This window comes from Hydra viridissima, unplaced genomic scaffold (genome assembly GCF_058129835.1).
Source record: "Hydra viridissima isolate aposymbiotic clone 2 unplaced genomic scaffold, HvirCarnegie_v1 scaffold_12, whole genome shotgun sequence".
Classification (NCBI taxonomy): Eukaryota; Metazoa; Cnidaria; class Hydrozoa; order Anthoathecata; family Hydridae; genus Hydra; species Hydra viridissima.
The window spans coordinates 11,606,001-11,632,769 of NW_028324311.1; the positions used below are offsets into that span (position 1 = coordinate 11,606,001).

General features: G+C 29.4%; 1 protein-coding gene across 4 annotated transcripts; it reads left to right on the forward strand.

Moving 5' to 3' along the window:
- Positions 1-4,583: 4,583 nt before the first annotated feature.
- Positions 4,584-25,488, forward strand: LOC145194105 (protein strawberry notch homolog 1-like). Of its 4 annotated transcripts, none has more exons than XM_090068059.1 (30): positions 4,584-5,620; positions 5,903-5,936; positions 6,033-6,166; positions 6,722-6,888; positions 7,274-7,312; positions 8,846-8,891; positions 9,716-9,803; positions 9,888-10,052; positions 13,478-13,613; positions 17,132-17,237; positions 17,561-17,995; positions 18,082-18,173; positions 18,376-18,441; positions 18,520-18,645; positions 18,870-19,034; positions 19,147-19,376; positions 19,611-19,742; positions 19,878-19,943; positions 20,467-20,536; positions 21,842-21,954; positions 22,117-22,188; positions 22,266-22,365; positions 22,491-22,568; positions 22,673-22,819; positions 22,957-23,051; positions 24,117-24,209; positions 24,386-24,520; positions 24,657-24,733; positions 24,935-25,128; positions 25,256-25,488. In XM_090068059.1, the coding sequence occupies exons 1-30, from the start codon at positions 4,728-4,730 to the stop codon at positions 25,330-25,332; spliced, it is 4,371 nt and encodes a 1,456-aa protein (XP_089924185.1). In that variant the 5' UTR covers positions 4,584-4,727; the 3' UTR covers positions 25,333-25,488. The 4 variants fall into 4 exon arrangements, with proteins under 4 accessions (XP_089924185.1, XP_089924186.1, XP_089924187.1 ...); XM_090068060.1 differs by having other exon boundaries at positions 4,588-5,721; XM_090068061.1 differs by having other exon boundaries at positions 4,596-5,620; positions 6,033-6,392.
- Positions 25,489-26,769: the final 1,281 nt, after the last annotated feature.

Genomic DNA, 26,769 nt, shown 5'->3' on the forward strand with positions numbered 1-26,769 from the left:
AATCAACCACCTACGTTAAAACTATCATACATATATTTTTTAAATCAGTTTTGTTTAGTAAGTTTTTTTTTGAATTACCAAAAAAAATTGGTAGTCATGCTTTAAAAATCTTTGATATTTATTTCTACTGGTATACGTATTATACAGCGCTAAAGTATTCAAAACATGTGTTTTACTTAATTTGACGCTGCAAGGTTTGACTTGCCCAAAAGAAAATTTATTATAAGTTTAATGACATTTTGCCATGTTTAATCTGGCAGAAATTCTTTAAACTGCCACTTCACGTAAACAAGTAGTCATCGTAAAATTAAGCTTTAATCTTTAAGTAACACTATGTAACAAAATTTTATTTTTTCTTGTTCCTGGATTAAAACAATAATTTCCAGGTTATTTATAACTAAACAGCATGAATGAAAACAATTTCAGTCTGAATCTTCACTTTTGTGGTTAGAATGATGAATTTAAGAATTTTGCTTCTTCATAATATAAGGTTTTGTTAATTTTTAGCTAAGCAATGGAAACAAGCATCCATACCTCCTCTTGGCTCACTCATTGCATTGAAAGAAGGACTGTATCAGTATCAAGCTTCTACTCAGACTTTTGAAACATAATGAATATTGCTGGAAAGTTATTGGAGGATTTGAGATGGAAGCTTTTTTGATGGGACTTCAAGGAGGTTTTACCAAGTTTCCATGCGATCTCTGTCTTTAAGATAGTAGAGACAGTAGCTTATTACAAGGAAAAAAGACTGGCCTAAAAGGACTAAGTTCTCAGTAGGAAGGTACAATATCTAATATGAGCCATTGGAGGATCATCAAAAAACTTTCTTTCCTCCATTGCACATCAAATTAGGACTGAAGAAGCAGTTTTTTCATAAAAAAGTATCCTTAAAGTATTTTCAAAACTTCTTTCTCAAACTATCAAAGGGAAAGGCGAATGCTGGTGTCTTAATTGGACCACAAGTTAGAAAAGCTGTTGAGTGTTCAGAACTTCCAAAGAAACTTACAAGGTTTTATTGCTGTGATACAAGGGTTTCTTGGAAACAACAAGGCTGACAGTTATGTAGAACTATTGAAACTTTAGATAAAAACTATGGCGAAATGTGTGGTAAGATGTCCTTGAAGGTCCATATCGTTGATGCTCATATTGATAACCTTAATGAGAATATGAGAGCATATTCAGAGGAACAAGGAAAGCGATTCCACAAAGACACAATGGACTTTGAACGCAGATATCAGGAATCTTACAATTTTCATTGTAAGATTCATGATATCTGCAATGATTACATTTGGAGACTTGTACAAGAAGATATTACATTATATACTTGTAAATCTAGAAAAGCTGTAAATTTTTAACATTGTATAAAAATCAGCAAAAAGCCACAAAAATTAGCAAAAAGTCACAAAAATTAGCTGTTTTTTGATAAAAACTCAACTTGTAAGCCTCAAAAAACAAAATTTGAACGTTTTGCATTTAAAATGGATTGTGAAACAACAATAACTTGTTGGAAACAATAATTGTGTTACACAGTGTAATAACAACTGAAATCATTTGATGTATTATATTTTCAAGTTCTTATATTCACAGCATACCACTAGGTCCTATTATAAATTGAGTGTTCGTGGGTGAGATCACATTAAAATAATCATTTTTTCCTCCATGGTGATGATGCTCAAACATGAACATAGTTTAGATCAAAATTCAGAGTTAGATTCTTCCCTTTAATGACAATAACGAATAAAGTACAATCTTTTTAATTTTTCTGAATAAATCGAGTGTACATTAAAACTTCGTAACAAATTTAAACTTTTTCTCTCACTTTAGGTCTAAAGTGTATGTTCCTATTTCCTCATTCCTGAAGTAAATAGAAAATAGCATTTGTTTCAAGAAGAATTTGGTGTTTAACTGGTCGATTGCAGTTTACTAAAATCTCCAGCTTTACATCCTAGCCTTCGAGGCGGAGAAACCTTACAAAAAAAGTCTGTTAAGAAGTCAAAATTTTTCTGCACTTGAGCTTTATTTTGTTTAATATTTAGATTAAAACTTTACTTTAAAAATTTTAGATTAAAATGTATCAATTCATACGAGAACTTTAATTTCTGAAAAGTTGTTAAATGCAGGGCTGTGGAGTCGGTAAGCTGCTGTTCCGACTCCGACTCCGACTCCAGGATTTTATCATGGACCAACTCCGACTCCGACTCTGACTCCCGACTCCGACTCCGACTACTTCATAAGTAACCAATTTGTAACAACAAATAGTTGTTTGTTTTACTACAGTTATTTGTTTGTAACAACAAATAACTGTAGTAAAACAAACAACTTTCATGTTTGAAATATTGTCAGTTGGACAATATTTCAAACATGAAAGAACTTGTTCTTCTTTAAGTTCATATTCTTTAAGAATTTTTTCTACTAAGACCTTGAGAAATTCGCTGGTGTGATTAGCTTTGGCGTCTTTTACTGCCAATGTCTTGGTAACTGCTTCATTTTTTTTCAAAAAAGAATTAAACATTGATTGCAAAATAGTTCACTCTGTTAAGAAACACAAAGCGTCCCTTGAGACATTCATTAAGTTCTTCTTTTTGTTTAACAGCTTCTTCAATCACTAATTTTCTAATACTCTCTCTCTCCAGAGAAACAAAGTTAATTGAATACTTACAGTCTTTCTGTTTGTGGAGCAACTCTTTGGTGCTTGGTGGTGGCACGCCTAGCTTTCTACTAAGAATATGTAGCACAGTGCCAGACAATTTAAGTCGGGAGTTAGGGGATCATGAAGTTATATAGTTTAAGGGAAGGTAGAGGAGAGCGCAAGGGAGGTGATATATGATTCAGTGATAAGCAGCAAAATACCCTATTGCTTATCACTGTTTTAAAGGCCTAAAAATAACATGTCAAACTCCTTGTCCTCCAGTTGTTGCAAACTACAATTCCCATTGTGTCTAATTATCCTACAGCTTTCAGAGCATCCTGGGACTTGTAGTTTTGTAACATCTATGAAATCCTTATGAAAATTATGAAACTTTGAAAGATTTTTTTTAAACCGGAGTCGGAGTCGGTACAATTTTTCCGACTCCAACTCCGACTCCAGCCAAAATGAGCTCCGACTCCAACTCCGACTCCACGACTCCGACTCCAACTCCACAGCCCTGGTTAAATGAGACAATTTTTTTTCTAGCAACCAATGACAAAAGTCCGGATTGGAATCTCATTTTTTCTATTAGCAGTTTAAAGGTCGTTTTTTAACAAGGGATATTTCAATGCAAAATTCCAATCTTTTTAAAAACATTGTACGCAACATGTTTTAAACCAGTATTTAAATTTTATGAGCTTAGATCCTAGATGCATTCCATGCATCAGAAATGTTCTGATCGTTGTTCAGCTATTTAAAAAATAGTTTAACTTTATTATTTTATTTGATCAAATTATCCATCTGATGTTGATGGATAATTTGATCAAATAAAATGTAATAATAAAGTTAGACTATTTTTTAAAAAGAAGTTCTGGCATCTCCTGACTGCACAGAAAATTTATAAAAAAGAGTGCAATATCTCATAATAAAAAAATGCAGAAATGTCCCAACTGCCTTCAAGTCCAAAATAATTTAATAAGAACACCAAATATGGTTCATATTTACCTAAGCCTCTGAGTAATATAATCCACTTGAAATCCAAAAAAATTTGAAATTGTTTTGAACTAAAAGCCATAATATTTTTAGAATCGGCCATAACACCAGTCATTTTATAAACGCATGCTCATATTATATGCTCATACCACCCAATAGTAACATGCTCAGACTTTTAACTAAAGAAATGCAACTGCAGCAATAACACATAGCTGATGCACATGTCGAGCAAACAAATTTTCCCATGTGAAAAGATAAATAGAATAGTCGCAACCACAAAATCGCAGTCTTCTTACGCTTAGAAGGCTAAAAAGAAAAAAAAAGTTTCAAAAATGGCATTATAATTTACCTTTTAATCAAAGTCGAAAGCAAATTTATTCATTAAACACGCTGCTGTCTATAAACACTAAAATAAAAACACCTGGTTTCTGCGATGTTTTCTATTTAGTAATAGAATTGTACTATTATGTTTATTCAGATGCTCATATAACAAACTGTCAGTACTACCTGAATGTAGACTTGAGCCAAGGAGTGAAGGGAAAATTATACTTTAAAGTAATGCAATTTTTTTTCCCTCCTGAACCGAACTTAAACCGCGAACCAGAATCGCACTCTATTTCATAGCTTAAACGTCGAACCTGGAACGAGATACTTTTTCTCTTCAGCCCGGCTAAAGGTCTGGTATTATGCAATATAAGAAAGACTATTGCTTTCTGAATTCTGAATAGAATCAAAGCAATATCTATATATGATAATATCTTCGTATGTTTATTGCTTTGTTTTTTAAACTTATAGATTTTTTGTAACTGCGAATACAACGATTAGATTGATTAGACAAAATAGTTGATGCTGTCAGTGGAAAAAAAAAGGATGAGAAACCAGGCTTTGGATTCTCTTTTGCTTTTACAATATTTGATGACAGTGCAAAAAATTATTAAATGTACGCATGCGCAAGGCTACTAACTAATGTTGTACTTAAGTTAAAAATGAAACATTACGCGTGGTTGGCAACCGTTGAAGAAATAAAGAAATATGTGACAAAAATAATAATCTCCTTTCACTTAGATAGTGGTTAAACAGCCAAATAAGTTACTTAATTATAATAATGGATGATATATTATCTGCAGCTCTTGGCCAAAGTGGATTAAATTCATCATTTTTAGAAAACCAAGATGGTGATAATGGCGGTTATGCTGGGACTGAAATATCTCCTATTGTCAATATTCCTACTCATATTAAATCTATTTTACCCTCTCCAAATACAGCTTATGATATCGGGGATGATCTAACAGAGTTTTTATGTATGCTAACGGACTCAGTAAATGATATAAAACAAAATACAACTTTGATTGGACATGGAAACAATGTTGGTAATAAACCTATTCCAACTCTAAGAAGTAGTGAAGAAATACCAACAGATGTTGGAGAAAATGAAATGATTAGTTATTTTTTTAAATCAGACAATGAAGAAGAGGAGCCAGTTCCTTCTCCTGCAGCAGATAATTCCTCTGTTTTATTTCAACCTATAAATATGTCATCCATGTTTCAAACTAAAAAATCTCAAAGAGTTCCTAGTTTAAGTGCACAGTTTCCTAAATTGGATTCAGCAAAAACTGTTGTAACTCTCCCAAGCATGAACAGCTCAGAATTCTCTCAGAATCAAAACATAATTAACAATACTATAAAGACAAAAGGAGAGAAACAAATAATTTCAAATGATTTTTTGACATTTGACCCGCTGTCTCCACGAAGTGTTGTTATGAACACACCAAATAAAACAATCAAAAAAGTTTTAGTAAGAAAATCTTCATCTCCTGGAAATGGAAAACTGCCTTTTGTTAATCCAAAAAGCCCATCTGATATAGAAAAGAAAAGACAATCAATTCAAAAAGTTCTAGCATCTCCAAACTTGACTGCTAGAGAAAAACAATTTATAATGAAGAGTGCAATATCTCATAATATAAATGCAGAAATCTCCCAGCTCCCTTCTAGTCCAAAGTAATTTAATTTTCATAAAATCTCCAATATTTTTTGTTCATAATACTTTTTCATAGTCACTGATAACTTGTTTTGGAGGATATCATTTGGTTTTCTTTTAAGTAAGTATTATTTAGTAATAAGCAATGAAAAGCACACATGAAAATGATCATCAATTGTTTCAAAATAAGTTTTTTATGTTTGTCCTATAATTTTTCCATTAAATCTTGATGACTGAATTCTAATGATATTTTTTAACAGATTTTAAAGTTTTTATTTTAAAATGCTTTTTTCTTTCTTTAGAAATTTTTCTTCAGCTTTAAAAAACTCATCAACTGTGAGCGTTTTTTATTTAACTTTTATATTTATAATATTCAGGATTTACATTTCTACATAAATCTAATTCTTGATTTTTTTTGTTTTTTTCTTTTAGTTATCTCCATCCAATGAATATGAGGAAGATGATGAAGATGAAAGTGAGTTAGCACATACTGACACATTTGCAGAATATATGCCTAGTAAAGTTAAAGTTGGTTTTCGACACCCTGATCCTGTTGTTGAAACAAGGCAAGTTTCATACACCTCAAATTTGTGTGCAGTTACAATTTTCAATTTGATCTCATTTTGGACTACTTAGTGATAATGTTGATGACACTGTTTACTGTTGTGATAAGGAACTTGAATACCAGTGTGATACTCTTTTTGAATGCCGATTAGCTTCAGACTTGAAACTACCAAATCCTCTAACTTTTTTGTTTTAATGTATCATAGTATATCATGCATCACAATCCTGGTATTTTTTCATAAAGTTCTCTAAATTTTTTTTTTTGTAAAAGTGTTTTGTTACAGTTAATAAATGATTTCTTAATCTATCTAGATTGAAGTAATCTGAGTTTTTTTTTTTTTTTTTTTTTTTTTATTGTGTGTGTTGTGAATAAAAAAAAATCTTTTTTGAAATGGATTTCAATAAAAACTTTTTTGCATGTTTTAGAGTTGTTCTCCAACATAAAACAAGTATAAAGTTTTATCAACATTTATGAATTCTTTTAGGAAATTCTTGTAGCAAATATTATTAAAGAAGAATGTTTTGCAGTTATGACTTGTTTTTTGTTTGTCAAATAGTTCAATGGCGAGTGTTCCACCTCCAGATGTGTGGTATAATCTTCTGTTACCCCAAGATGTTGTTTTAGAGCGTAAACTCTCTGCCCTCCAGCTTGAATCTGTTGTGTATGCCTCACAGCAGCATGAGCAATTGCTTCCTAATGGCAAAAGAGCTGGTTTTTTAATTGGTATGATAAACCCATTCACAAATAAAACTTTTTCTTCTTTTTTAAAGTGTTATTACTATTTCTGGTCTTAATATTGATGTTATGTTATTATTACTATTATTATTATTATTATTATTATTATTATTATTATTATTATTATTATTATTATTATTATTATTATTATTATTATTGTTACTATAAAGTTAGTTGAAAAAGATAAAAGTTTGCATCTTTTAATGAAATATTTTATAATCTTGAAATTAATACAATCTTGAAATAAAATTCCACATTTGTCTATGATAGTCAAAAAAAGTTGTTTAAAAATCTTTAACAAAGTGTGTTATTAGTCTTAGCTTGATAATGCTTGCATCACTGCTTTTTTTTTTTTTTTTTTACTTGTAAACAGGAGATGGAGCTGGTGTTGGAAAAGGAAGGACAGTTGCTGGTAATTATTTTTTCTCTGGGATCATTTTAAGTGCATTTTGTTAATTTATTTGATTTAATGAAAGAAAGTAGTGTTGTTATCAACTTTGACTAAATTGACCAAAAGTGGACTAGTCAAAAGTCAAAATTAGTCAACTTTGAAAAATCGAATAGTCAATTTAATTGACTTTGAGTTTCCTACTAATTAACTCAAAGTCGATTTAGTTGAAAAATCATCCTAATATCTTTATTTCTATTTTTTCATTTGATTTAATTTTACAAATCTTTAACCAATTAGTATCTTGATTTAATTTTATAAATCTTTAACCAATAATTTATCTTGTAAAAAAAATTATTTGTAAAGATTGAGCCATGCGTTAGAATATCATTCAAAGCGGTTTTTTAAATTCAACCAAAATATCTGAAGATTGAACCTATCACATAAATTTAACTCTTAACTTACTGTATGTAGCGCTGCTTAATTTATGTTTCTTTTTTCTCATTACAGTAATTAGTTGATGCTTTTTAAAACAAAATGTTAAGTAATGTGTTATGGTACTCAGTTAAGGATAAGAAAAAGTTTTATAAATCTGCCTTCACAAAAAATCTTTAGCCGCCCTATCTCCCCCCACCTATCTATGCCACTGTTTTTTGTTAATTAAATTTTTTGTTAATTTTTTGCTTTAATTGTTATGAAGAATGATATAAAATGCCCATCCGTGTTTTTTTTTTTTTTTTCTTTTCTTTCTGATAGTAATTTTCGTTTTATTTTGTTTGTTTATTCAAATAGATAAACTGTCAAGCAACATTATGATTTTTTATTAAAATATTTCAACTAAATCGATTTTTAGTCGACTTAGTTGATTTAAAAAATTTATTAGTCGATTTTAGTCAACTTTGAAAAATACATTAATCAATTTAGTTGACAGTCAAATAATTTTAAAGTCGTAACAACACTAAAAGAAAGAAAAAGCCTTTTTTAGTAATATGAGCTGCATTTCACTTTTCTACAGAATTTTTAACAAACAAACCTATTTATTTCTTGTATTTAATATTTTATTGTTTGAACTATTTTTATTTTTAAAATACAAATTAACTTTAACTAAAAACATTTTTTGTCATGTCCACATAATAGACAAAAAAAGATATTAATCCATTCCTAAATGTTTTCTCAACAATTTGTTATGATATTGTAAAGTAGAAAAGTAAGTATTTTTCTAATTTACAATATTATGAAGTACATTAATATCTTAAATTATTTAAGTATTTTACAAGGTGTTTTATAATACAGTTAGAGTTATATATACATATATATCTCCTATAACATGTAAAAAGACATATTTTTTTATCTTGAAGATATTGTGTGAATAAATTGTTTTTCAATTAAAAGTGTCTAAACTAACCTGCTTAGTTTCTAGCAGAACTTTCTGTAAGAGCTATATGTTTCAGATAGATACTCATTAGATTTAAAAAAAAGCTGTTTGCTGAAAATAAAACTAGGTTTAACTTAAATTTAGTTTCTTAGAGAATTGATTTTATGACATTCTTGTTTTAGGAATCATCTATGAAAATTATCTTCATGGTCGTAAAAGATCAATCTGGTATACAATTTATTAGTTTAAATAGTCAAGTTTTATAGCAGCTATCTTTGATAGTTTTAGAAATGCTTGTCTCTTAAATTAATTCTTTGTTTTGTTTTTTTTTTTGTTTTTTTTTTTTTGTTTTTTTTTTTTGTTAACTTTAAATTTTCTAAACATCTAAATAAAGTAAAAAACTCTATAGTAACAAATACCGTAAAAAAAATTCTATATCAGTCAATTGAAATAAATCGAATTTTAAATAATTTTTAAATTTAGACATACAAAACTAAAAGATTCCAGAAAAAAAAATTATTATACCTTACTTTATGTTACTTTGTTTAAACCTCACCAAATGTTTTTGCTTTTGTAAATGCATAAAGAGTTCAATTTTAATAAACTTTAAAATTTTGATTTTAAAAGACTGGTATAGAAGTTGGTCATTCATTAAAAACTGAAAAACTAAATTTTTTGTTATTGCTTTATGTTTTTGAACAAATATTTGTCAAGGAGTAAAATATTTCAAATGTTTGTAACTGCTAAAATAATGCTTTGATTTTTTTTTTGATAAATTGCAAAACAGCACCAAATTACTACGTGTTCATTTTATTACTGATATTAAGGTGGATTTTGTGAACAAAGTCTCACTTGATTATGAGCTACAATCCTCATGAAAGAACTTGATTTTGCTGTTGATGTATTATGATAAAGTTTAGTAAAGCAGTTACATTTAGTTCAGTATGTATTTGGGTATTTGATACCAAATGCCAATACTACATGAGATAATATAGCAGTTAACTAAGTTTTGCTTTAAAGTTTTTTTTAGTGGTCATGCTTTTTCTTTTTAGGCTCAGTGTTTCAAATGACTTACGTTTTGATGCAATGAGAGATCTTCGAGATATTGGATGTAGAGCTAAAGTGCTGCCATTAAACAAAGTAATTATTTTTTTTGATTTATAGAAAAAATTTGGCAGAAATAGATTACAATTATTTTTTTTTAATTGAAAAATTTGTTTTTAGTTTAAGTATGATGAGAAAATTACTTCAAAAGTAAATGGTAAATTTAAAAAAGGTTGCATTTTTTCAACATACTCTGCCTTAATTGGAGAAACAAGTGGCAACACACGTTTTAAAAGTCGACTTGATCAGCTGCTTCACTGGTGTGGGGAAGATTTTGATGGAACTGTATCTTTTTTATTTTCCTTAACAGGGTGGTCAGCAAAAATAAAATTTTCAGATATTGAATGGCACAACCCTTAGTAATGTTTCTTTTGATCATCTAACGGGTGACAACTAAAAAACGAGACTGGATTTAAAGACATATATCTCTTTAAAGAAGTAGGATAAAACAAAAAGGAAAAATTTTCTAGAAAGTATTTTTATTCTAGTTTTTATATATATAATCAGTTGTTCTCAATTAAACCATTTCTTCTGACTTTATCAACTAGGCCTGGTATAGACTGAGCTAGGCTCTGTATGAGCTCAATATCAATTTTATTAAGGCAATAATTGATTCTAGAACGTAATTTTTAAAGATTTTCTGCATGCCAATTATTCTTGTAGACAAGGCCGTTCAAAATACTCCTAGAATTTTCGATAGGACGACATTCTGGCAAGTTTGCAGGGTTATCCGCTTTCTCAACATAATGCACATTTTTCTTGTTTAGGTACATGATTACTGTTTTTGCATAGTGAGATGATGCTAAATCTGGCCAGAAAACATATGCACCATCTGAATGATACTTATTGATGAATGGAATAAGTCTCTTCTTAATACATTTGTTTAAATAGATTTTTTGATTTACAGCCAGTCCACTTGGTACAAAATAAGGCCGAGAAATTCCATTTTCAGAAAAGCAATCCATAGAAGTAATTTCTTTTGAAACTTTTGTTTTGTTTGGTATTTAACTGTAGATGGAGTAGATTTTACATCACTAGTATAAAATATATCATTTCCATTGATACTGGAGTGATTTAACGTAAAATAAGACTCATCGTCAATGATTGGTTTACAATTTTTGAATTTCTGACATAATCGACTGCACTTAGTTCTAGCTGCTGCTTTTTGCTGGTCAGAGCGTTTTGGAATCGTCATTTTTTTTCTTGACTTAATATTTGTTCTTTTTTTTAATGTTTTACAAATGTGTTGCTGAGTACAGTTGAACTTTTTAGCTGCCTGTCGTTGAGAAACTCCGTCTTTATGGTCTAACATGAGTTTGAGCCTTTCAATGTTTGTCCTGGTCATTTTTTTAGCTTTTATTCCACTTCCTTGAACTCTTTAATACCCAGATTCACTTTCAACACATTTAATTATCTTGTAGAGAGTACTTTTAGGTATATTCTCAACTTTAAAGTGGTCATAAGTGAACTTTTTACCAGCATTTTTGTAACTTGAATAAAATTCATACACACGTTTTCTAATTTCTTCTTGTTTTGAATTTATTTTTTTATTCATTTCTCTATAAAAACTAAAAATACATAAAATATTTAAAAACTAGAATAAAAATACCTTCTAAAACAGTTTTCCTATTTTTAAAATCTTATTCCTTTGAGAAGATATGTGTCTTTAAATCCAGTCTCGTTTTTTAGTTGTCACCCGTTAAACTACAGTGCAAATTATCTTTAAAATGTTCCAACATTAAGATGTGCCACATGATAGCACAAGTTGTGAACTTTCATTTTAGCACGACTACCTTGCTAAAAAAATAACACCCTAAAGGAATATTTTTGTAAATGATATACTTCTTCACTCAAATTATAAGATAGATAACTAAGATGATATACTATATTTCATCATGAAGACTGCAAATATCTTTAATAAAGTTCAATCAAATCAAAAACGTCCATTTTTTGTCTGGGTTTCATCAAACTTGGACAATTGTCCAAGTTTGATGAAATCCAGACAAAAGCTCCATGAGACATTTAACAATCTGTTTTAGCATTTTAAATGCTCATTTAATTACGCACTTGCCTAAAATATACTACTATATCTCAAAATCCATTGCAAATTTGCAAACAAATCCACCTTGTTGTTTTGTTTAGCACACAACAAGTCACATGTTATAAAATTATTTTTTTTATACTCTTGCAGCAGAACTACTATTATATTCTCATAGGTTATTACTGGAAAATATCATTTGTCCACTTGTTGCAGGAGAAATTGATAGAACAAAAATTAGTGATCAAGTTGCTATTGATCAAACTCCAGATGATCCAGTATTAAATGTTCAATTATATGTAGTAAAATAAAAAACCTTGTTGTAGAAAAAGTTTATGGACAGTTTTGAACACGGGATGGAAAATTGCTGCTAGATATTTCTGGAAACCATGGAAAAGTTGACTGTTTGTCCATCCCTGTTTCCAGTTAAGGTGTTGAACTTCTTTTGAAAGTGTTTAAGCTTCCTAATTGCACAGAAGAAGCAGGAGCAAATATGGTGGTCACAGCAATTAATGACTGACACTTCATTGAAAATTTGAATGCTCAGTCTCTCTACACCACTCCCTGTAACTCTAGAAATCAGACCAGTACAGCTGTTCTATTTGAACAAAAGATTTTTTTTTAATTACTTGCTATTGCATCATGCAGGCTGAAAAATTATTCTAATTTGCAGGAGCAGGATAGTGTCTCTGAGGTAACTCAGTAGATTGTTTATGAATTGAGTGACAGAGCAGAAAGAGGAGTTGCCCTTATCCAAGAATATGATCAAATTCTCACAAAAGATAAAGATCAAAAACATATACTGCTACCAGTAGTCTTTGAACACCAAAAATGATTTCCTGATGCTAAGAAATCAACTGTTGTCAACTTTAAGTTAATAATTTTCTGGAGAACAAACGTGACAGTTTGTTAATAATTTTTTAATATAATAATGTGTTTTTACAACAGTTTAACTTTTGATTATTTATAACTTTTAAAAAAGTATTTAAAAAATGAAAATACAAAAAAGTATTGGCAAGGTTTTAATGCTTGTTATTAAAACTGTAAGTTTTGAAAATTTAATATCTGATTTGGCTTGCCTAACTGTTGGAGTATTCCAGTCATTCTTTGCACTATAGTTAGCCACTTTAGTTATCAAAAGGAATATAATCTGAGCCTGTCCTATGTGTTTGCTAAAAAAAATCTTCATTTAAAATATTTTTATATAAATATGTTTGTGAAGTTATTTTTTTCTTGTCAAATGTTCCTTTTGAGCATTTTATAAGGATTTATATGAAATTAAAGATTTTATGATGAAATTAAACCCCTTCATACAATTATCTTTTGAAAAAAAGTCTTCAGAAACATCCAAGTAGTTTTATATATATATATATATATATATATATATATATATATATATATATATATATATATATATATATATATATATATATATATATATATATATATATATATATATATATATATATATATATATATAGATAAAGGAGGTTTGTATAGTGAAGAATTATATTGAAATTAATCATTTATTTGTTAACTGTCCTGGCATTAATTGTTTCATTTTGAATGATTTTGATTTTTGTTGATGTTTTCATTTTGATATTATTGAGTAATTTTATATTCTTATTTTCACAAAAAATAATCAGTTATCTTTGACATTCATTATTAAAAGATAATTTTAGATGAGTGTCACAAAGCTAAAAATTTAATGCCTGCTGGTTCTTCAAAACCTACAAAGACTGGCATCACAGTTATGAAATTACAAGATATGTTGCCGAAAGCAAGAGTAGTATATTGCTCTGCTACTGGTTAGAGACTTTTTCTTTCTTAAACTGAGTTTTGATGTAACCAGATAAAGAGCTTCATCTCCAATTACACTTCTTGGTTTTAGTTATTGCTATTTTATATGAAAAAAATTAGTGATGTGCCGGAACCAGTTTATGCCGAGTCTCCGATTCCGGGTACCCAGCTGAAAAACCGGGTCCGATTCTGGGTACCCGGCACCGAGTCCATTTTTTTAAAAGTTGGAATACAAACCTGTGAAATCTCTAGCAATGAACTATTCACACAAAATACGCTTTTTACGCTAACTAACCAAAAGTTATGTGGCGGAACTACCATTTAGCAAAACCTCGCAATGCAGGGTGAGGGGCCTGAGTTGTAGGGGCCTAAATTTTTTTAAAAGTTGTGCAACAGTTTTTTAATAACTATACTTAGTTTAAAATCATTTTTCTCTCCTGTTGGTTCGGGCCTAAATAATATTTTGTATGGAAGGGGGCAAAATTTGAAGTTCCGCCACTGAAAGTTTTATTAGGGAAATTAAAAGATTAAGAGAGACAAAGAATTGCAAAAAAAGGTAGACTTTCTCAACTGTAGTGTGATTAAAATAAAACAAATTTAAACAAATAAAAAAAACTTAAACAACACTTATTTGCTGTATCTTATTTTAATTGTTTTATTAACTTTAGATTGTAATGAACAAACATTAGGTATTCTCCGTTATCTGCTTTTAGTCTGCTCCTTGTTGCTTCGTATATGTCCCCACCAGCACTAAATAACCTTTCACTTTCTATTGATGACGGAGGTGCTGTAAGATATTTTAATGCCATCTTTTTAAGTTTTTCAAATTGCATTCCACATTTACTCCACCACAAAAACGGACAACCTGTATTTTCTAAAAGAGGCAGAGATAAATAGTTGTCTATTTCTTGAGTAATTGCAGACCTTAATATTGTTTGCTTCTTAATTATGTCAGCAACTTCAATATCTATTAGTTCTCTTTCTGCCTCGGAACGTTTTTCACTCTGCTTTCTTCCAGTTCTCATAAAAGCTACATCTTTAAAACAATCATCAATGCTAATGAATCCAGTAGAGGCTGGAGCTTTTACTATTGGAACATCGTCGGAGTCAGAGTCAACAACATCTTGCGCTCCTTGCATTTCTTTCCATGCTTCTTCAACCCACTCTATAATAACATTTTCATCTGCATGTTGATAAAGTAATTTATATCGTGGATCCAAAAATGTTGATACACATAACATTTTATTAAGCAAAAATTTATCAAGTCTTTTGGTAACAGATTTTATTAGTTCATCAATCATCGTCATAATCCCAGCGTATTTATCACTTGATGAAGCTTTTTGTAATAAAACTTTTAATGCAAGAACAGATGGTATAATTATTGCGCAAGTTTCGTCCCTCCTACCACATTTTTTTATGTTTTCAAATGGAGCAAGAATGTAAACAAGTTTTTCGACTATTCCCCATTGATAATTAGTAGGAAGTTTAATTTCATCAAACTCTGCTGCATAAGTGGCCAAAGGAACTTTTTGTTCAAACGTTCTTTGTAGCATTTCAAATGAACTGTTCCAGCGGGTTGGAACATCTTGTTTCATTTTGTGAGGTTCAGTACTTAATTGCTGCTGAATTGATTTTAATTTTGCACATGCTATTGGTGAATGATTAAAATGGGTCGTTATTCCTCTGCATAAAGTTAAAATTTCCTTGATGGTTGTTTGGCTAAATATAGAGTCATGAATACATAGCTGCAAAGTATGGATAAAGCATGGAATTGATGTCATTCCAATGTTTTTTACTGCAGCCTTCATATTGCTTGCATTATCGGTAACAATAAGATGAATTTTGCTTAGCGGGATTTTAAAAGATTCTAAACCTTTTTGTAAATACTCTTATATGAACACCTGTGTGATTTTCCGGAAAATGAATTACTCGAAGAACAGCAGTTTCTTGGGAAAATTTAGTTGGATCTATCCAATGTCCAGTAATGCTTAAGAATGCGATTTTCGCAGTATCCGCTGTCCAGATATCTGTCGTCAAAGACAAATAGTTTGTCGCAGAGATTTTTATTTTTATATCTTCAAACAGTTCATCATACATGCTAGGGATTACGTTTTGGCTGAAATATGTTCTACATGGTAATTTGTAATTGGGGTAAGCATCTTTAATCAGTTCATTAAATCCCGTATCTTCAACAATAGAAAATGGCTGAATATCCAATGTGATAAGTTTGCCTATTATTTTATGGATTCGAATAGATCTGTGGTCATCAATATTCCATAATTTTTTTTTGTTTAAAGCATGAATAATGTTACTTTGTAATGTATTGGTGGTAGAAGCAACTGAGGTTTCAGAAATAGACGGAAATGATTGAACCTTTTTTTTTCCCGCAAGTTCAAACTCTTTGGAGTGCTTTAAACGCAAATGTTTTACCATTGCTGTAGTTCCATAAGACTTTAAAGATTTTCCTCCTCTCGTAACTAAACTATCACATAGTTTGCACTTGCTCATATGAGGAGTCGTGCTTATATCAAAAAACTTCCATGCTATACTTTTTTTATTCATAATTTTTCTTTCAAATAAAATTTCTATAAAGATAACGAAAGTACGTTTGATATCATACGTTTTCGATTATTTTATATAAAACGATAATTTTTTTTAACAATACGCTCGAAATGCGCTACAAATGAAAAGCGCTATCAGCATTCGAAAGAAGAAAAATTATCTTGTGTTCTAACAGAATAAAAAGAAGCTATTAAATATTTTTTAACCCCATTCATTTTATTCGTATTCTCAAATTATTTTATTTAGCGTTAAAGTTTTTGTATTCGTATAAATTTTTTTGCAAAAATATATTAAAAAATATTTTAAGTGAGATTGTTTTAAGTTAATAGAACTTTGTGGTTATCAACTACATAACGCTCTTAGAATTATATCAAGAAGTTTATTGGTTGAAGTTTATTGGTAGAAACTAAAAGAAAAATCATTTTAAGATAAAAAAGAAGATACCCGGTGCCGGGTACTGCAACAAGTGGCCGATACCGGGTACCCGGTAAAACAGCCGATTTGCCGGGTCCGAACCGGGTACCCGGCACATCTCTAAAAAAATACTAATGAAGAATTAATAATAAAACAAGAATGAAAGAATTAGTTCATGCTAGATAAAAAATATTAAAATTTATCATTTTAAGTTCATCAAAAATCTGTTTCAAATTTATATATTTTATGGTAGGTTTTAATATTCTGGTAAGCCTAATTGGATTTTTCTCTTTAATAATATGCAGTAGCTCAATTTTAAAAATTGTTCTATGCTTTCTGTTGTTTTAAGAAGCTAGCAAAATATATTAAAAATATATTGCCAAGAGTGAAATGTACTTCATACTCTGGCAATATTCTATTAAATATCCCTTTCTTGTACCCTTACACAAATAAAGTAGTATTAGTAATATTATTTAGCTTTTGCTTTATTTCACATAAATATTTACATCTTTACATTCCCAAAAGGCAATCAATTGTTTTTATACTTTAGGTGCATCTGAGCCGAAAAATATGGCCTATATGAATAGGCTTGGATTATGGGGAAAAGGCACTGCTTTTAAAGAGTTTACTGATTTCATACAATCTGTTGAAAAAAGGTCAGTTTAAATAAATTGCTCTTTTTTCAACGAGGATTTTATCCAGAAGAAATTTTTCATTTTGAAAGTTTACAAGCTTTAGATTTTTTGATGTGAAAAATTTGAATTTAGAATTAATTTTTAAAATGTTGACTTTCTCTTTTTTACATGGTCTAAGATAAAATTTCAAAGCATAATTAAAATTTTTATTTTTTTCAGTTTTTGTAAACTATCTTCCTGATATTACAAAATGATATTTCATTTTTTCATACATTTTTCTTTGAATTTATTACTAATTTTCATAAGTATTTTTAATAATCAATTCTTTTTGAATTTTATTTAAGAGGTGTTGGGGCAATGGAAATGGTTGCTATGGATATGAAACTGCGAGGGATGTATATTGCACGACAGTTGAGTTTTTCTGGAGTAACCTTCGACATAAAAGAAGTTAAACTTTGTGCTTCTTTTATTGAAATGTATGATGCTTCAGTAAAGTTATGGCTTGATGCTAGAGATAAATTTGAAACAGCTGCAGACATAGTAGGTTTAGATAGCAAGGGGAAGAAAACAATGTGGGGTCAGTATTGGTCAGCTCATCAGCGATTTTTCAAGTACTTATGTATTGCTGCTAAAGTGAAGTCTGCTGTTGAAATTGCTAAAGAAGCAATTGAAAAAGGGAAATGTGTACTTTTTGGACTGCAATCAACAGGGGAAGCACGCACCCTTGACCAACTTGATGATGTTGGTGGAGAACTCAATGATTTTATTTCTACAACAAGGTACTCAAGAGTTAGGACAGAACGTTAATGTTTTTGCTTCATTCTTTCAAATAAATAACATAAAATCTGAATAATTTTATCTTTAGAGGTGTGTTCAGTACTTTAGTTGAAAAACATTTTCCAACAACTGTAGATTCTAAAGCTAATCACAGAAGCATTGATTTTAAAAGAAAACGGGGTAATTTTTTAGACATTTTTTATTAAATTTTTCTTGACATTTTCTTTTGTATTTTTAAATTAATTTTTTTTTTTTTTTTTACTTCTTCAAATAATTTATGATCAGATGACAGAACTTTTAAATAGTTTATGATTGGGTGGCAGAACTTTCAGCAAAATAGAGTTATGTTATAACCTTTGGTGTTTATAAAATTACTATTTAGACTGGAGAAAATCTCACAAACAAAAGAGACGACGAAATCAAGATGGTGTAGATTTTATGTCGTCAAGTAAGTTTTAAGTTTGCTGCAATAAGTATTGTAATAAAGAAAAGTCTTTTAAATCTTTTCTATATTTTTAAAATTCAGGTGATTCAAGTGACAGTGAAAGCGAAAGATTAAAAAATGAAGCAAGTGATCTCAATTCATCTGAAAACTCTGATAGGAGTGATGATGAAGACTCATTTTCAGGAAGTTTATCTGAATCAGATGAAGGTAATTTTTATTATTTCTCAAAAAAAGTTTTTATTTTATGATAAAATATTTTATTAAAGAAATGAGTTTTGAAAAGTTATTTGTTTGTAACACCTTCTGCAGTATTTTTTTGTGGTTACTTTTTCTACAGGCTAAAAAATTATGAGTATTTATTTATAATTATGTGTTTTGCAAACTATTTTTAAAAAATTCATGACAGCTTAAATTTTTATTTATGATTTCAGATGCTTGGATGAAAGATTCTAGTGAAAAAAGAACAAAGAAATTTGAAAAAATTAAAAAACTTACTATTAAATGCTCTGTTGATCCAAGTATGAGTGCACTGGCTGCTGCTGGTTTGAATGTTGGTTGCAAATATTATTGGGCAAATTCAAATGCAAGTAATCTTGGTAAATTAGTTTATTGTTTTATTGAGTATTTTTTAAGATTGTGGCATTAATAGTAAGACATTAAGGGTTTGAATTGTTTATGTCTAATGATAAGATCCTTTTTTTTTTTTAGAAGCTACTAAAAATATGAAAAGTAATCGAACTAAAACAGCAACACCATCAGGATTATCTCTAAGGTTAAATAATGTGAAACAGTCTTCATCACATATTGATCCCATTCAACATTGCCAACAGATGAAAAAAAATTTACTGGATCAACTTGATGTTATTGCACCATATCTTCCTCCAAACACTCTTGATGAACTTATAGATGAATTAGGAGGACCAGAGCATGTAGCTGAGGTTGAAAGATATTTGTAATAACTTGTTTTTATCTAATTATTATTATATCATTCTGTATTTTAAAAATAGATTTATTTTACTAGATATATTTCTATTAAAATGCATGTTCCATTTTTTGTTTTATTTTTTTTTATCTAACGAACATGGTTCCTTCTTTAATAAATTTGACTTTCTGAGTTTTTAAATTTATTTTCTATATTACTATGTAGACATAGATTTTAAATTTTGTTATAGATGACAGGAAGAAAGGGCAGAATAGTTGCAAAAGCTGATGGAACATTTGGCTATGAGCCACGTAGTAAAGATGATGTACCCTTAGAACTATTAAATGTTGCAGAAAAAAAGCGATTCATGGAGGGAGAAAAAGTAATTATATTTGTTATGTCTATGGTATCATTAAAGATTGAGTGTTATGTCATGGCTCATGATTAGGTCCTTTATTTTCCATATATTTTTTTAGATTTTGTTTTATTCTGGATTTTTTTACTTTTTTTTTATCAGCTTATTGCCGTAATTTCTGAGGCTGCAAGTTCTGGAATTTCTTTACAAGCTGACCGGAGAGTTAAGGTAAAATGAATGGAGAGTTAACTAAAATTATAACTTCTGTTGATATTTTGAATAATGGTTTCATATAAGTTTTTGTTAAGGGAATTATATGTACACAATTTTCATTAATTTAATAATTCAAGATTTAATCATCTCAATGATTTAAATTAATATCAATGTTTTTTTAGACCACTTCTCAATTTTTTGTCTTTGTATTATTTTAAAAATCTTCTAGTTTCGAATATTTTTAATATAAATTTTCGCTTTTGCATACTTTATAATTTTATTTTGTTTTAAGATTTTCATGTTGTTTGTGTAGCATATTTTTATAACAGTATTTTTGGAAGTAAATCTTTTAAAAAATTTCTGTGTTAACAAAGTACAGCACTTTGTCTATAAAGCAAAACAAGCTGCTATAAAATAAGTTTATAAATATGTAGCTTGCAATACTTAAGTTTGATAAATAAGAATTGTTAGTCTGGAAAAAACGGCAAATTTTCTTTATTTTGATTTTAATTGATTATTGAATTTTTTTATACAATAGAATCAAAGAAGGCGTGTCCACATTACTTTAGAGCTACCTTGGAGTGCAGACAAAGCTATTCAACAATTTGGTATGATTAAGTTTTTTCTCATTAGTTTGGTATGAACAGTTTGTAAAACAATTATTTTAGGATAAGCAGTTATTTCTAATTAGTTTGGTATGAGCAAATATTTTTTGTACAGTGTAAGAGCAGTTACACCAAGTCTACTAAAATATCTGTTTGTTTTACTGGATAATTTAGAAGCTTATGTAGTGATAATTTATGAAGTAGTATAAAGCATGCCATACCCTTTCAGAAACAAATTTAGGTTTGCAAAATTGACCAAGTACTTCAAAAATTTCTCATAAAGTAAACAGAAAAGTGCTGTTAATATTTATTCTTAGAATCTATGAATCTTCTATATCTTATAGGTACCTATCATGGATTAAAGTTTTCTGTGTGACACTAAAGATTTTTTTCGTGTCAAAAAATTTCCTATTTACAATATATTTTTATATGCAACTTTTTGACTTCTGAAATTTTCAAAAAATTCTGTGTATAATTCTAATAAAGATAAACAGAGAGCTTTTGTAGTGAGAAAATTTGTAATGCATTAGTAATCTACATACTAAATGCAAATCATATTTTTATACCGATTGGGCTAAAAATTTTAGTTTTGTATTAGTTAAGGTGGTACTGATGACTTGTCATGTTTTTGATAGAGATTTAAACATTTTCTTTATTCTTTTGCTTCAACAATCATTGTTAAAGACTATAAAGAAAATTTAATTTTTCTTTTATCTATTGAATTGACTCTTTGTTTGATGTTGTTTCTGTACATTAAAAGCATTAGGACCATGAAGATCCTGAGCAAGTAAGATGAAATATCTGAAGTATTTTTGAGAAAGTAATAATAATAGAAAATTGAGGTTACTATCAGCCTCGACAATAATACTATTTTGTATTATTAGAAATGTAATTTTTTTAAAATATATTTTTGAAATTTTATTTAAAAATATAACCAAAATATGTCATAAAAAGTCGCTAAATTTTCTCATACGATGTTTATTGTTTTTTTTTAGTGATAGGATTTTATGATTTTTCAAACCATAATTTTTTAACATTTTACTATTTTGTTCATAACAGAGACACTTGTTAGTTTTATTGATTTGTAATAAACTTATGGCTTATTGAAGTGTGCAAATAATTGAATAATTTGTTCTAAAGCCATAACTCTGAAACTAGTTGAGAATTCAGTCTCTTTGGAAATACTACATACACTAGTTAATGTCACACTGAGATTTTAAATAATTTTTCAAAATACAAGCTAAGATTATTTTTTTAGTCTAAAGGATTTAAAGCTATTCAAAAGTACTTTTTTCTGTTTTCATTCAGGTCGTAGTCATCGATCTAATCAGGTTTCAGCACCAGAATATCTTTTTTTGATTTCTGAGCTTGCAGGGGAACAAAGATTTGCATCAATTGTTGCAAAAAGATTGGAGAGTTTGGTAAGAATATTTATAAATTTAATTTTAATCACCAGTCTGTTAGTTTAATGATACTCTAATAACTAAATTAAATTGAATATTTGAGTTGCTTAAGGAACAAATCAAGAAAAAAACTATTTTTTCTTTATGAATAAATAATTTTAAATATTTAAATTTTTTTAGGGAGCTCTTACACATGGAGATAGGAGGGCAACTGAGTCCAGAGACTTGAGCAAGTATAACTTTGATACAAAGGTATCTTATCAGTTCTTACTTAACATTGGTACTTTAAAAATGTATGAATAAAATAAAATGCCATGATTAAATTTTAGTATGGGCGACAAGCTCTTGAAATTGTGCTGAAATCAGTAATTGGTCAAGAGAAAGCAATGGTGGCAAGTCCTACCAGCTACAATGGCAACTTTTTTGAAGGTTTATAAATTTGTCTTGATTATTCTCTTTTTTCTTTGAATTGCTGCAACAATTTCCTACTATTGTTTAAAATAAGTCCTAAAATTTATTGTTCATATGTTTTAAAGTAATCTTTGACTTACTAGATGTTAAAACAAGTTTGATTGGGATTGGGTTAATTCAAAAAGATGAGAGAACAGGTGCCTGTTCTTTGGCTGACAAAGGTTAAATTTTTTTGTTTTTTATAAATTTGAAGCTTAAATATAGCTTTTATTTTTGAACATTTGCAGTTTATATAAAAATTAACATTATAGGATGTTATCTTTAGATAGTACAAATATAAGTCGGTTCCTAAACCGCATACTTGGAATGACAGTCTCTCTACAGAACAATCTGTTCCAATACTTTACAGATACACTAGCAGAAATTATTAAAGAAGCAAAAAGAAGTGGAAGGTGGGATGAAGGAATTGTTGGTAATGATATTTCATTTTTGTTGAAAAATTTAGACAACCTTGTAGAATGTCATGCCAGAAAATTCGTGTTTCAAATTGATTTAACTGATTTTGTTTAATTTGTTCTGTTAGGAAATTTAACTCAAATTTTTATTTAGATGTTGGCTCACAAGGTGAATCTGTGATTCAAGTTGATGTTCGGACATTTTTATGCCCTTCAACTTGTGGTGAAGTTACCACTGAACTTCGAGCTGTATGAGTTTTTTGAGTTTCTTATTAATTTTTTTACATTTTTAAAGATGCATTTATTATACAGTCCTCCACAAAACTATAAATGCATCACTTAGTTAAACATAAATATCATTTCTAAATGATATCTTGATAAAAAAAGTTTGGCAATTGCTACTTAGAGCGCAATGCGCTCTATGCAGCCATATGCTACTCGGAGCGCAATACTTTGTACGCATGCGCTAAATTTTTTTTTTTTTAAATCTTGTTGATGTTAACCCTATCCCCATCCCTATCCCTATCCCTAACCCTTACCCTAGTCGCCTATCTACCCAGCTTTATTGTGAAATATAAATCACACTGTTATAATAAAATTATTGTGCATGCGTGTACAATATTGCGCTCTGAGCAGCTTATGGCTATGTAGAACGCATTGCGCTCTACGAAGACACTTTGAAAAAATTTATTTAATATTTTATTTAGACAATACATCTATAATTTTTTTGAAGTACAGGGAAAAAGTATAAAGCTACATAGACACTAACATTCCATATCTGTTTTATATTTAAGATAATATAAAGACAGATGGGTTTTTAGACAAAGAAATATAGATACCTCTACATCTGTGATGTTGCTTTGATCTATAATCTTCTTTACATAGCACTGTATCCTTGTAACAATTTAGCACTGTATCCTTGTAACAATTCATTTGATGTCCTATTTTCCATGCTGAGTGCCCATTAGTTGATAAAGATGTTATTGACCTTTCTCAAAGCTGTCTAACATTTGCCCTTGTGGCATTATGTACTTTTGTAGTCATAATATTTATGTATTATTATCAACATTTAACCAATATATTCTTCTATACTTAATCATAAACAATAAAACATTATGCCTGTCTCTTTAGTTTTATGGAATCTAAAATGACATATTTAAATTATTCTGATAATTCTATTTTAGTTATATACTTTGTTAATACATATCCTCTAATTTTTAAAATCGTTTTTATGTGGCGTTATAGTTTTGTGGAGCACTGTACATGAAAGTCTTATTCAAAAATAATTTTGAATATCTGTTATATTTATAATAGGTTAGTGTAGAAAGAGGTTTGTCATTTTCGAAAGCTGTTGAAATGAATGAGAAATCTCATGACCCAAATGAGGGGTTTTATATTTCAAAACAGGTAACTTTAGAGTTCTTTGCTAATTTTAGTCCATTTACGTAATAAATTTATTAGCTTTCTGCTTGATTTGAATTTTTTAAAATGAATGTTAAAAATAAGATTTAATAATAAAGCAGACTTTTTACTAATGCTAGACAATCAGAGGTATTTGCTACACGTTTTGATTGTTTTTGTAGCTTCGAAATGGTAAAAATACTGCAGCACTCGTTCTTAAGCCTCACGGAAAACTCATTTATGCAATATATAGACCAAACATTGGACTCACTCAAAAGTTCGAAACTTTAGAAGATATACAGAATAAATATGAAAAGGTTTTTTTCAGAATATTACTAGATTTATTGATAGTAACAGTTTTAAATTTTTAAATAAACAAAATTTTAAAGGCCATCATGATCTTAATTTTCTCATGTTCTAAATGGTTGTGCTTTATAATTTCTATCAATATAGGTAGATTCGAGTGATGTTGAAGTCATTTGGAATGATCAATATGAGTATTCAGAGAAAAATTGTTCCCATGCTTTTCTGTAAGTTTTTTTTGCAACCGCTACTTCTTTAACTTAAAGCGTTTTATTTAGATCAACTTTTTTGAGTACAATTGCAACTTTGCCTCGTCTTGCTGTATTTTTATATCTCTCTGAACTTTATTTTTATATCTCTCTGAACTCTTTATATTTCTATTTTACTATACATAGCTTGTTAAAAAGGAAGATATCCTTTGTTTTTAGGCGTGGGTATTGTAAACGTAAAATAATGGGACTTCCTTGTGAAGTCGGTACGCGGAAACGTACTTGTTATATTTTATGCGGCTCTGTATTAAGCGTGTGGTCTAAAGTCGAAACCCTACTATCCTGTCAGCCAGGATCTGCCTCGAAAATGCAAATCATTCGGCTCAAGCTTGATGATGGTGTCAAACTTGTTGGTAAGGTTTTTATTTAGGTATTTTAAAGATATTAGTTAACTCGCCAGTTATTCGAATAGTTTGTTTTTTTGTTGTTTTTTTTCCGTCAGCTTTAAAATATTATCTGCTATTTTTTATGTATATTTAGGTATGTCGATTCCTAGCAATTGCGTTGAACCTCTTATTCGTGTTCTTTCTTCAGATGTTAGAATCGAACGGAAATAACCTTTTGATTGTTTTATCCTTGTTCAGTTTAATAAGTGTTCGAGGTTATTTTAACGATTTTATTTCTTAATTTTCATAATTTTTTATAAATTACTACCATTATCAAAATGGTTAAGTTTATTTTTTAACAACGAAATATAAATTTTAGTGCAAAAATGGTGTCTTTTCTTTTGATTTAATTTTAATGAACACATTCTATGGTGAGTTTCATAACCAACACGTTCCATGGTGAATTTTATTTTAACTTTTAAGCTTTCGTAAGATTCTTAAGTCAAACTTAGGTAAAAAAAAAATTCCGATTTTTAAATTTATGCACAACCAGTAAATTTACTCTTTTCTAGTTAAACTTAAGTCAAAAGATAAACAAATCGATCAGTGCCATAGTACAGGTCACAACATGAACAGTAAAAACAGCTTATGCTAACGTTACACAAATACCGAAAATTACATTGAGAATTTACAAATCTATAACTTATAATTGCTGACGAAAACGTTTAACTAATCGAGACGTTAATAAAAGGTTTTCCAACGGGTCGACGTTAACAGGCTGTGGCGGCCATGTTTTTGCGGCGTCTGTCAAATTGTTGTTTATTATTCACTCACTGATGTCAAGCCACCACTCTAACTTACACGATTGAGCAGCACGTCCAAATGATAGAAGAGTAGTAAATAATTTCGTTTGCTTCGAATTAAACGGTATCACGTAGACGAAGTGTGATTCCAGCAGGATGGCGCTACATGCAACACAGCGAATTCTACGATGAACATTCTGCATGAACAATATGAGGGTATGAGTATCTTTCGCGGGGGAACCTGAATTGGCCACCAAGAATTCACAAGTCAATGCAAATAAGCCGCAATCGACCGATGGCTTCAAATTCAAATAACCCAGGCCATCGCTCAAATTCGCTCGTTCGAAAAGTCATTGAAGATTGGACCTCTCGGATCTGTGCTAACGTGCGAAGCTGCAGCTGACATTTGAATAATGTTGTATTACATAATGGCATACATGGTCCTTTCAAATAAAAAAAGATTTTCGATAATACTACACACAGCTCATTTCATTCCATTTCAGCATCGACTCACCCTTAATTGAAAACTCTGTACCAACCAAAGCAACGATGTAGGTGCAGATGCCAGCATTATTAACATGACGGGAGAAGTATTTTTGATTCGGGGATGTTTCTCGTATACGGTTGTTGTGCCTTTATGTTGAATACATTATAAATTTTTATGCGCAACGAAATATTAAATATTTTCAAAGTTTACTTTTAATCTTGGTTGATTTAAATATTTTGCATATCTTTTTAAAGTACCTTTTTATTTGTACAGAAGGTTTTAAAAAGTAGGAATAGAAAATTTGTAGACCGATCTGTGATCATAATGAAATTAAACAGTTAAATATAAATGTAAAAATAACAATATGGTAAATACAAA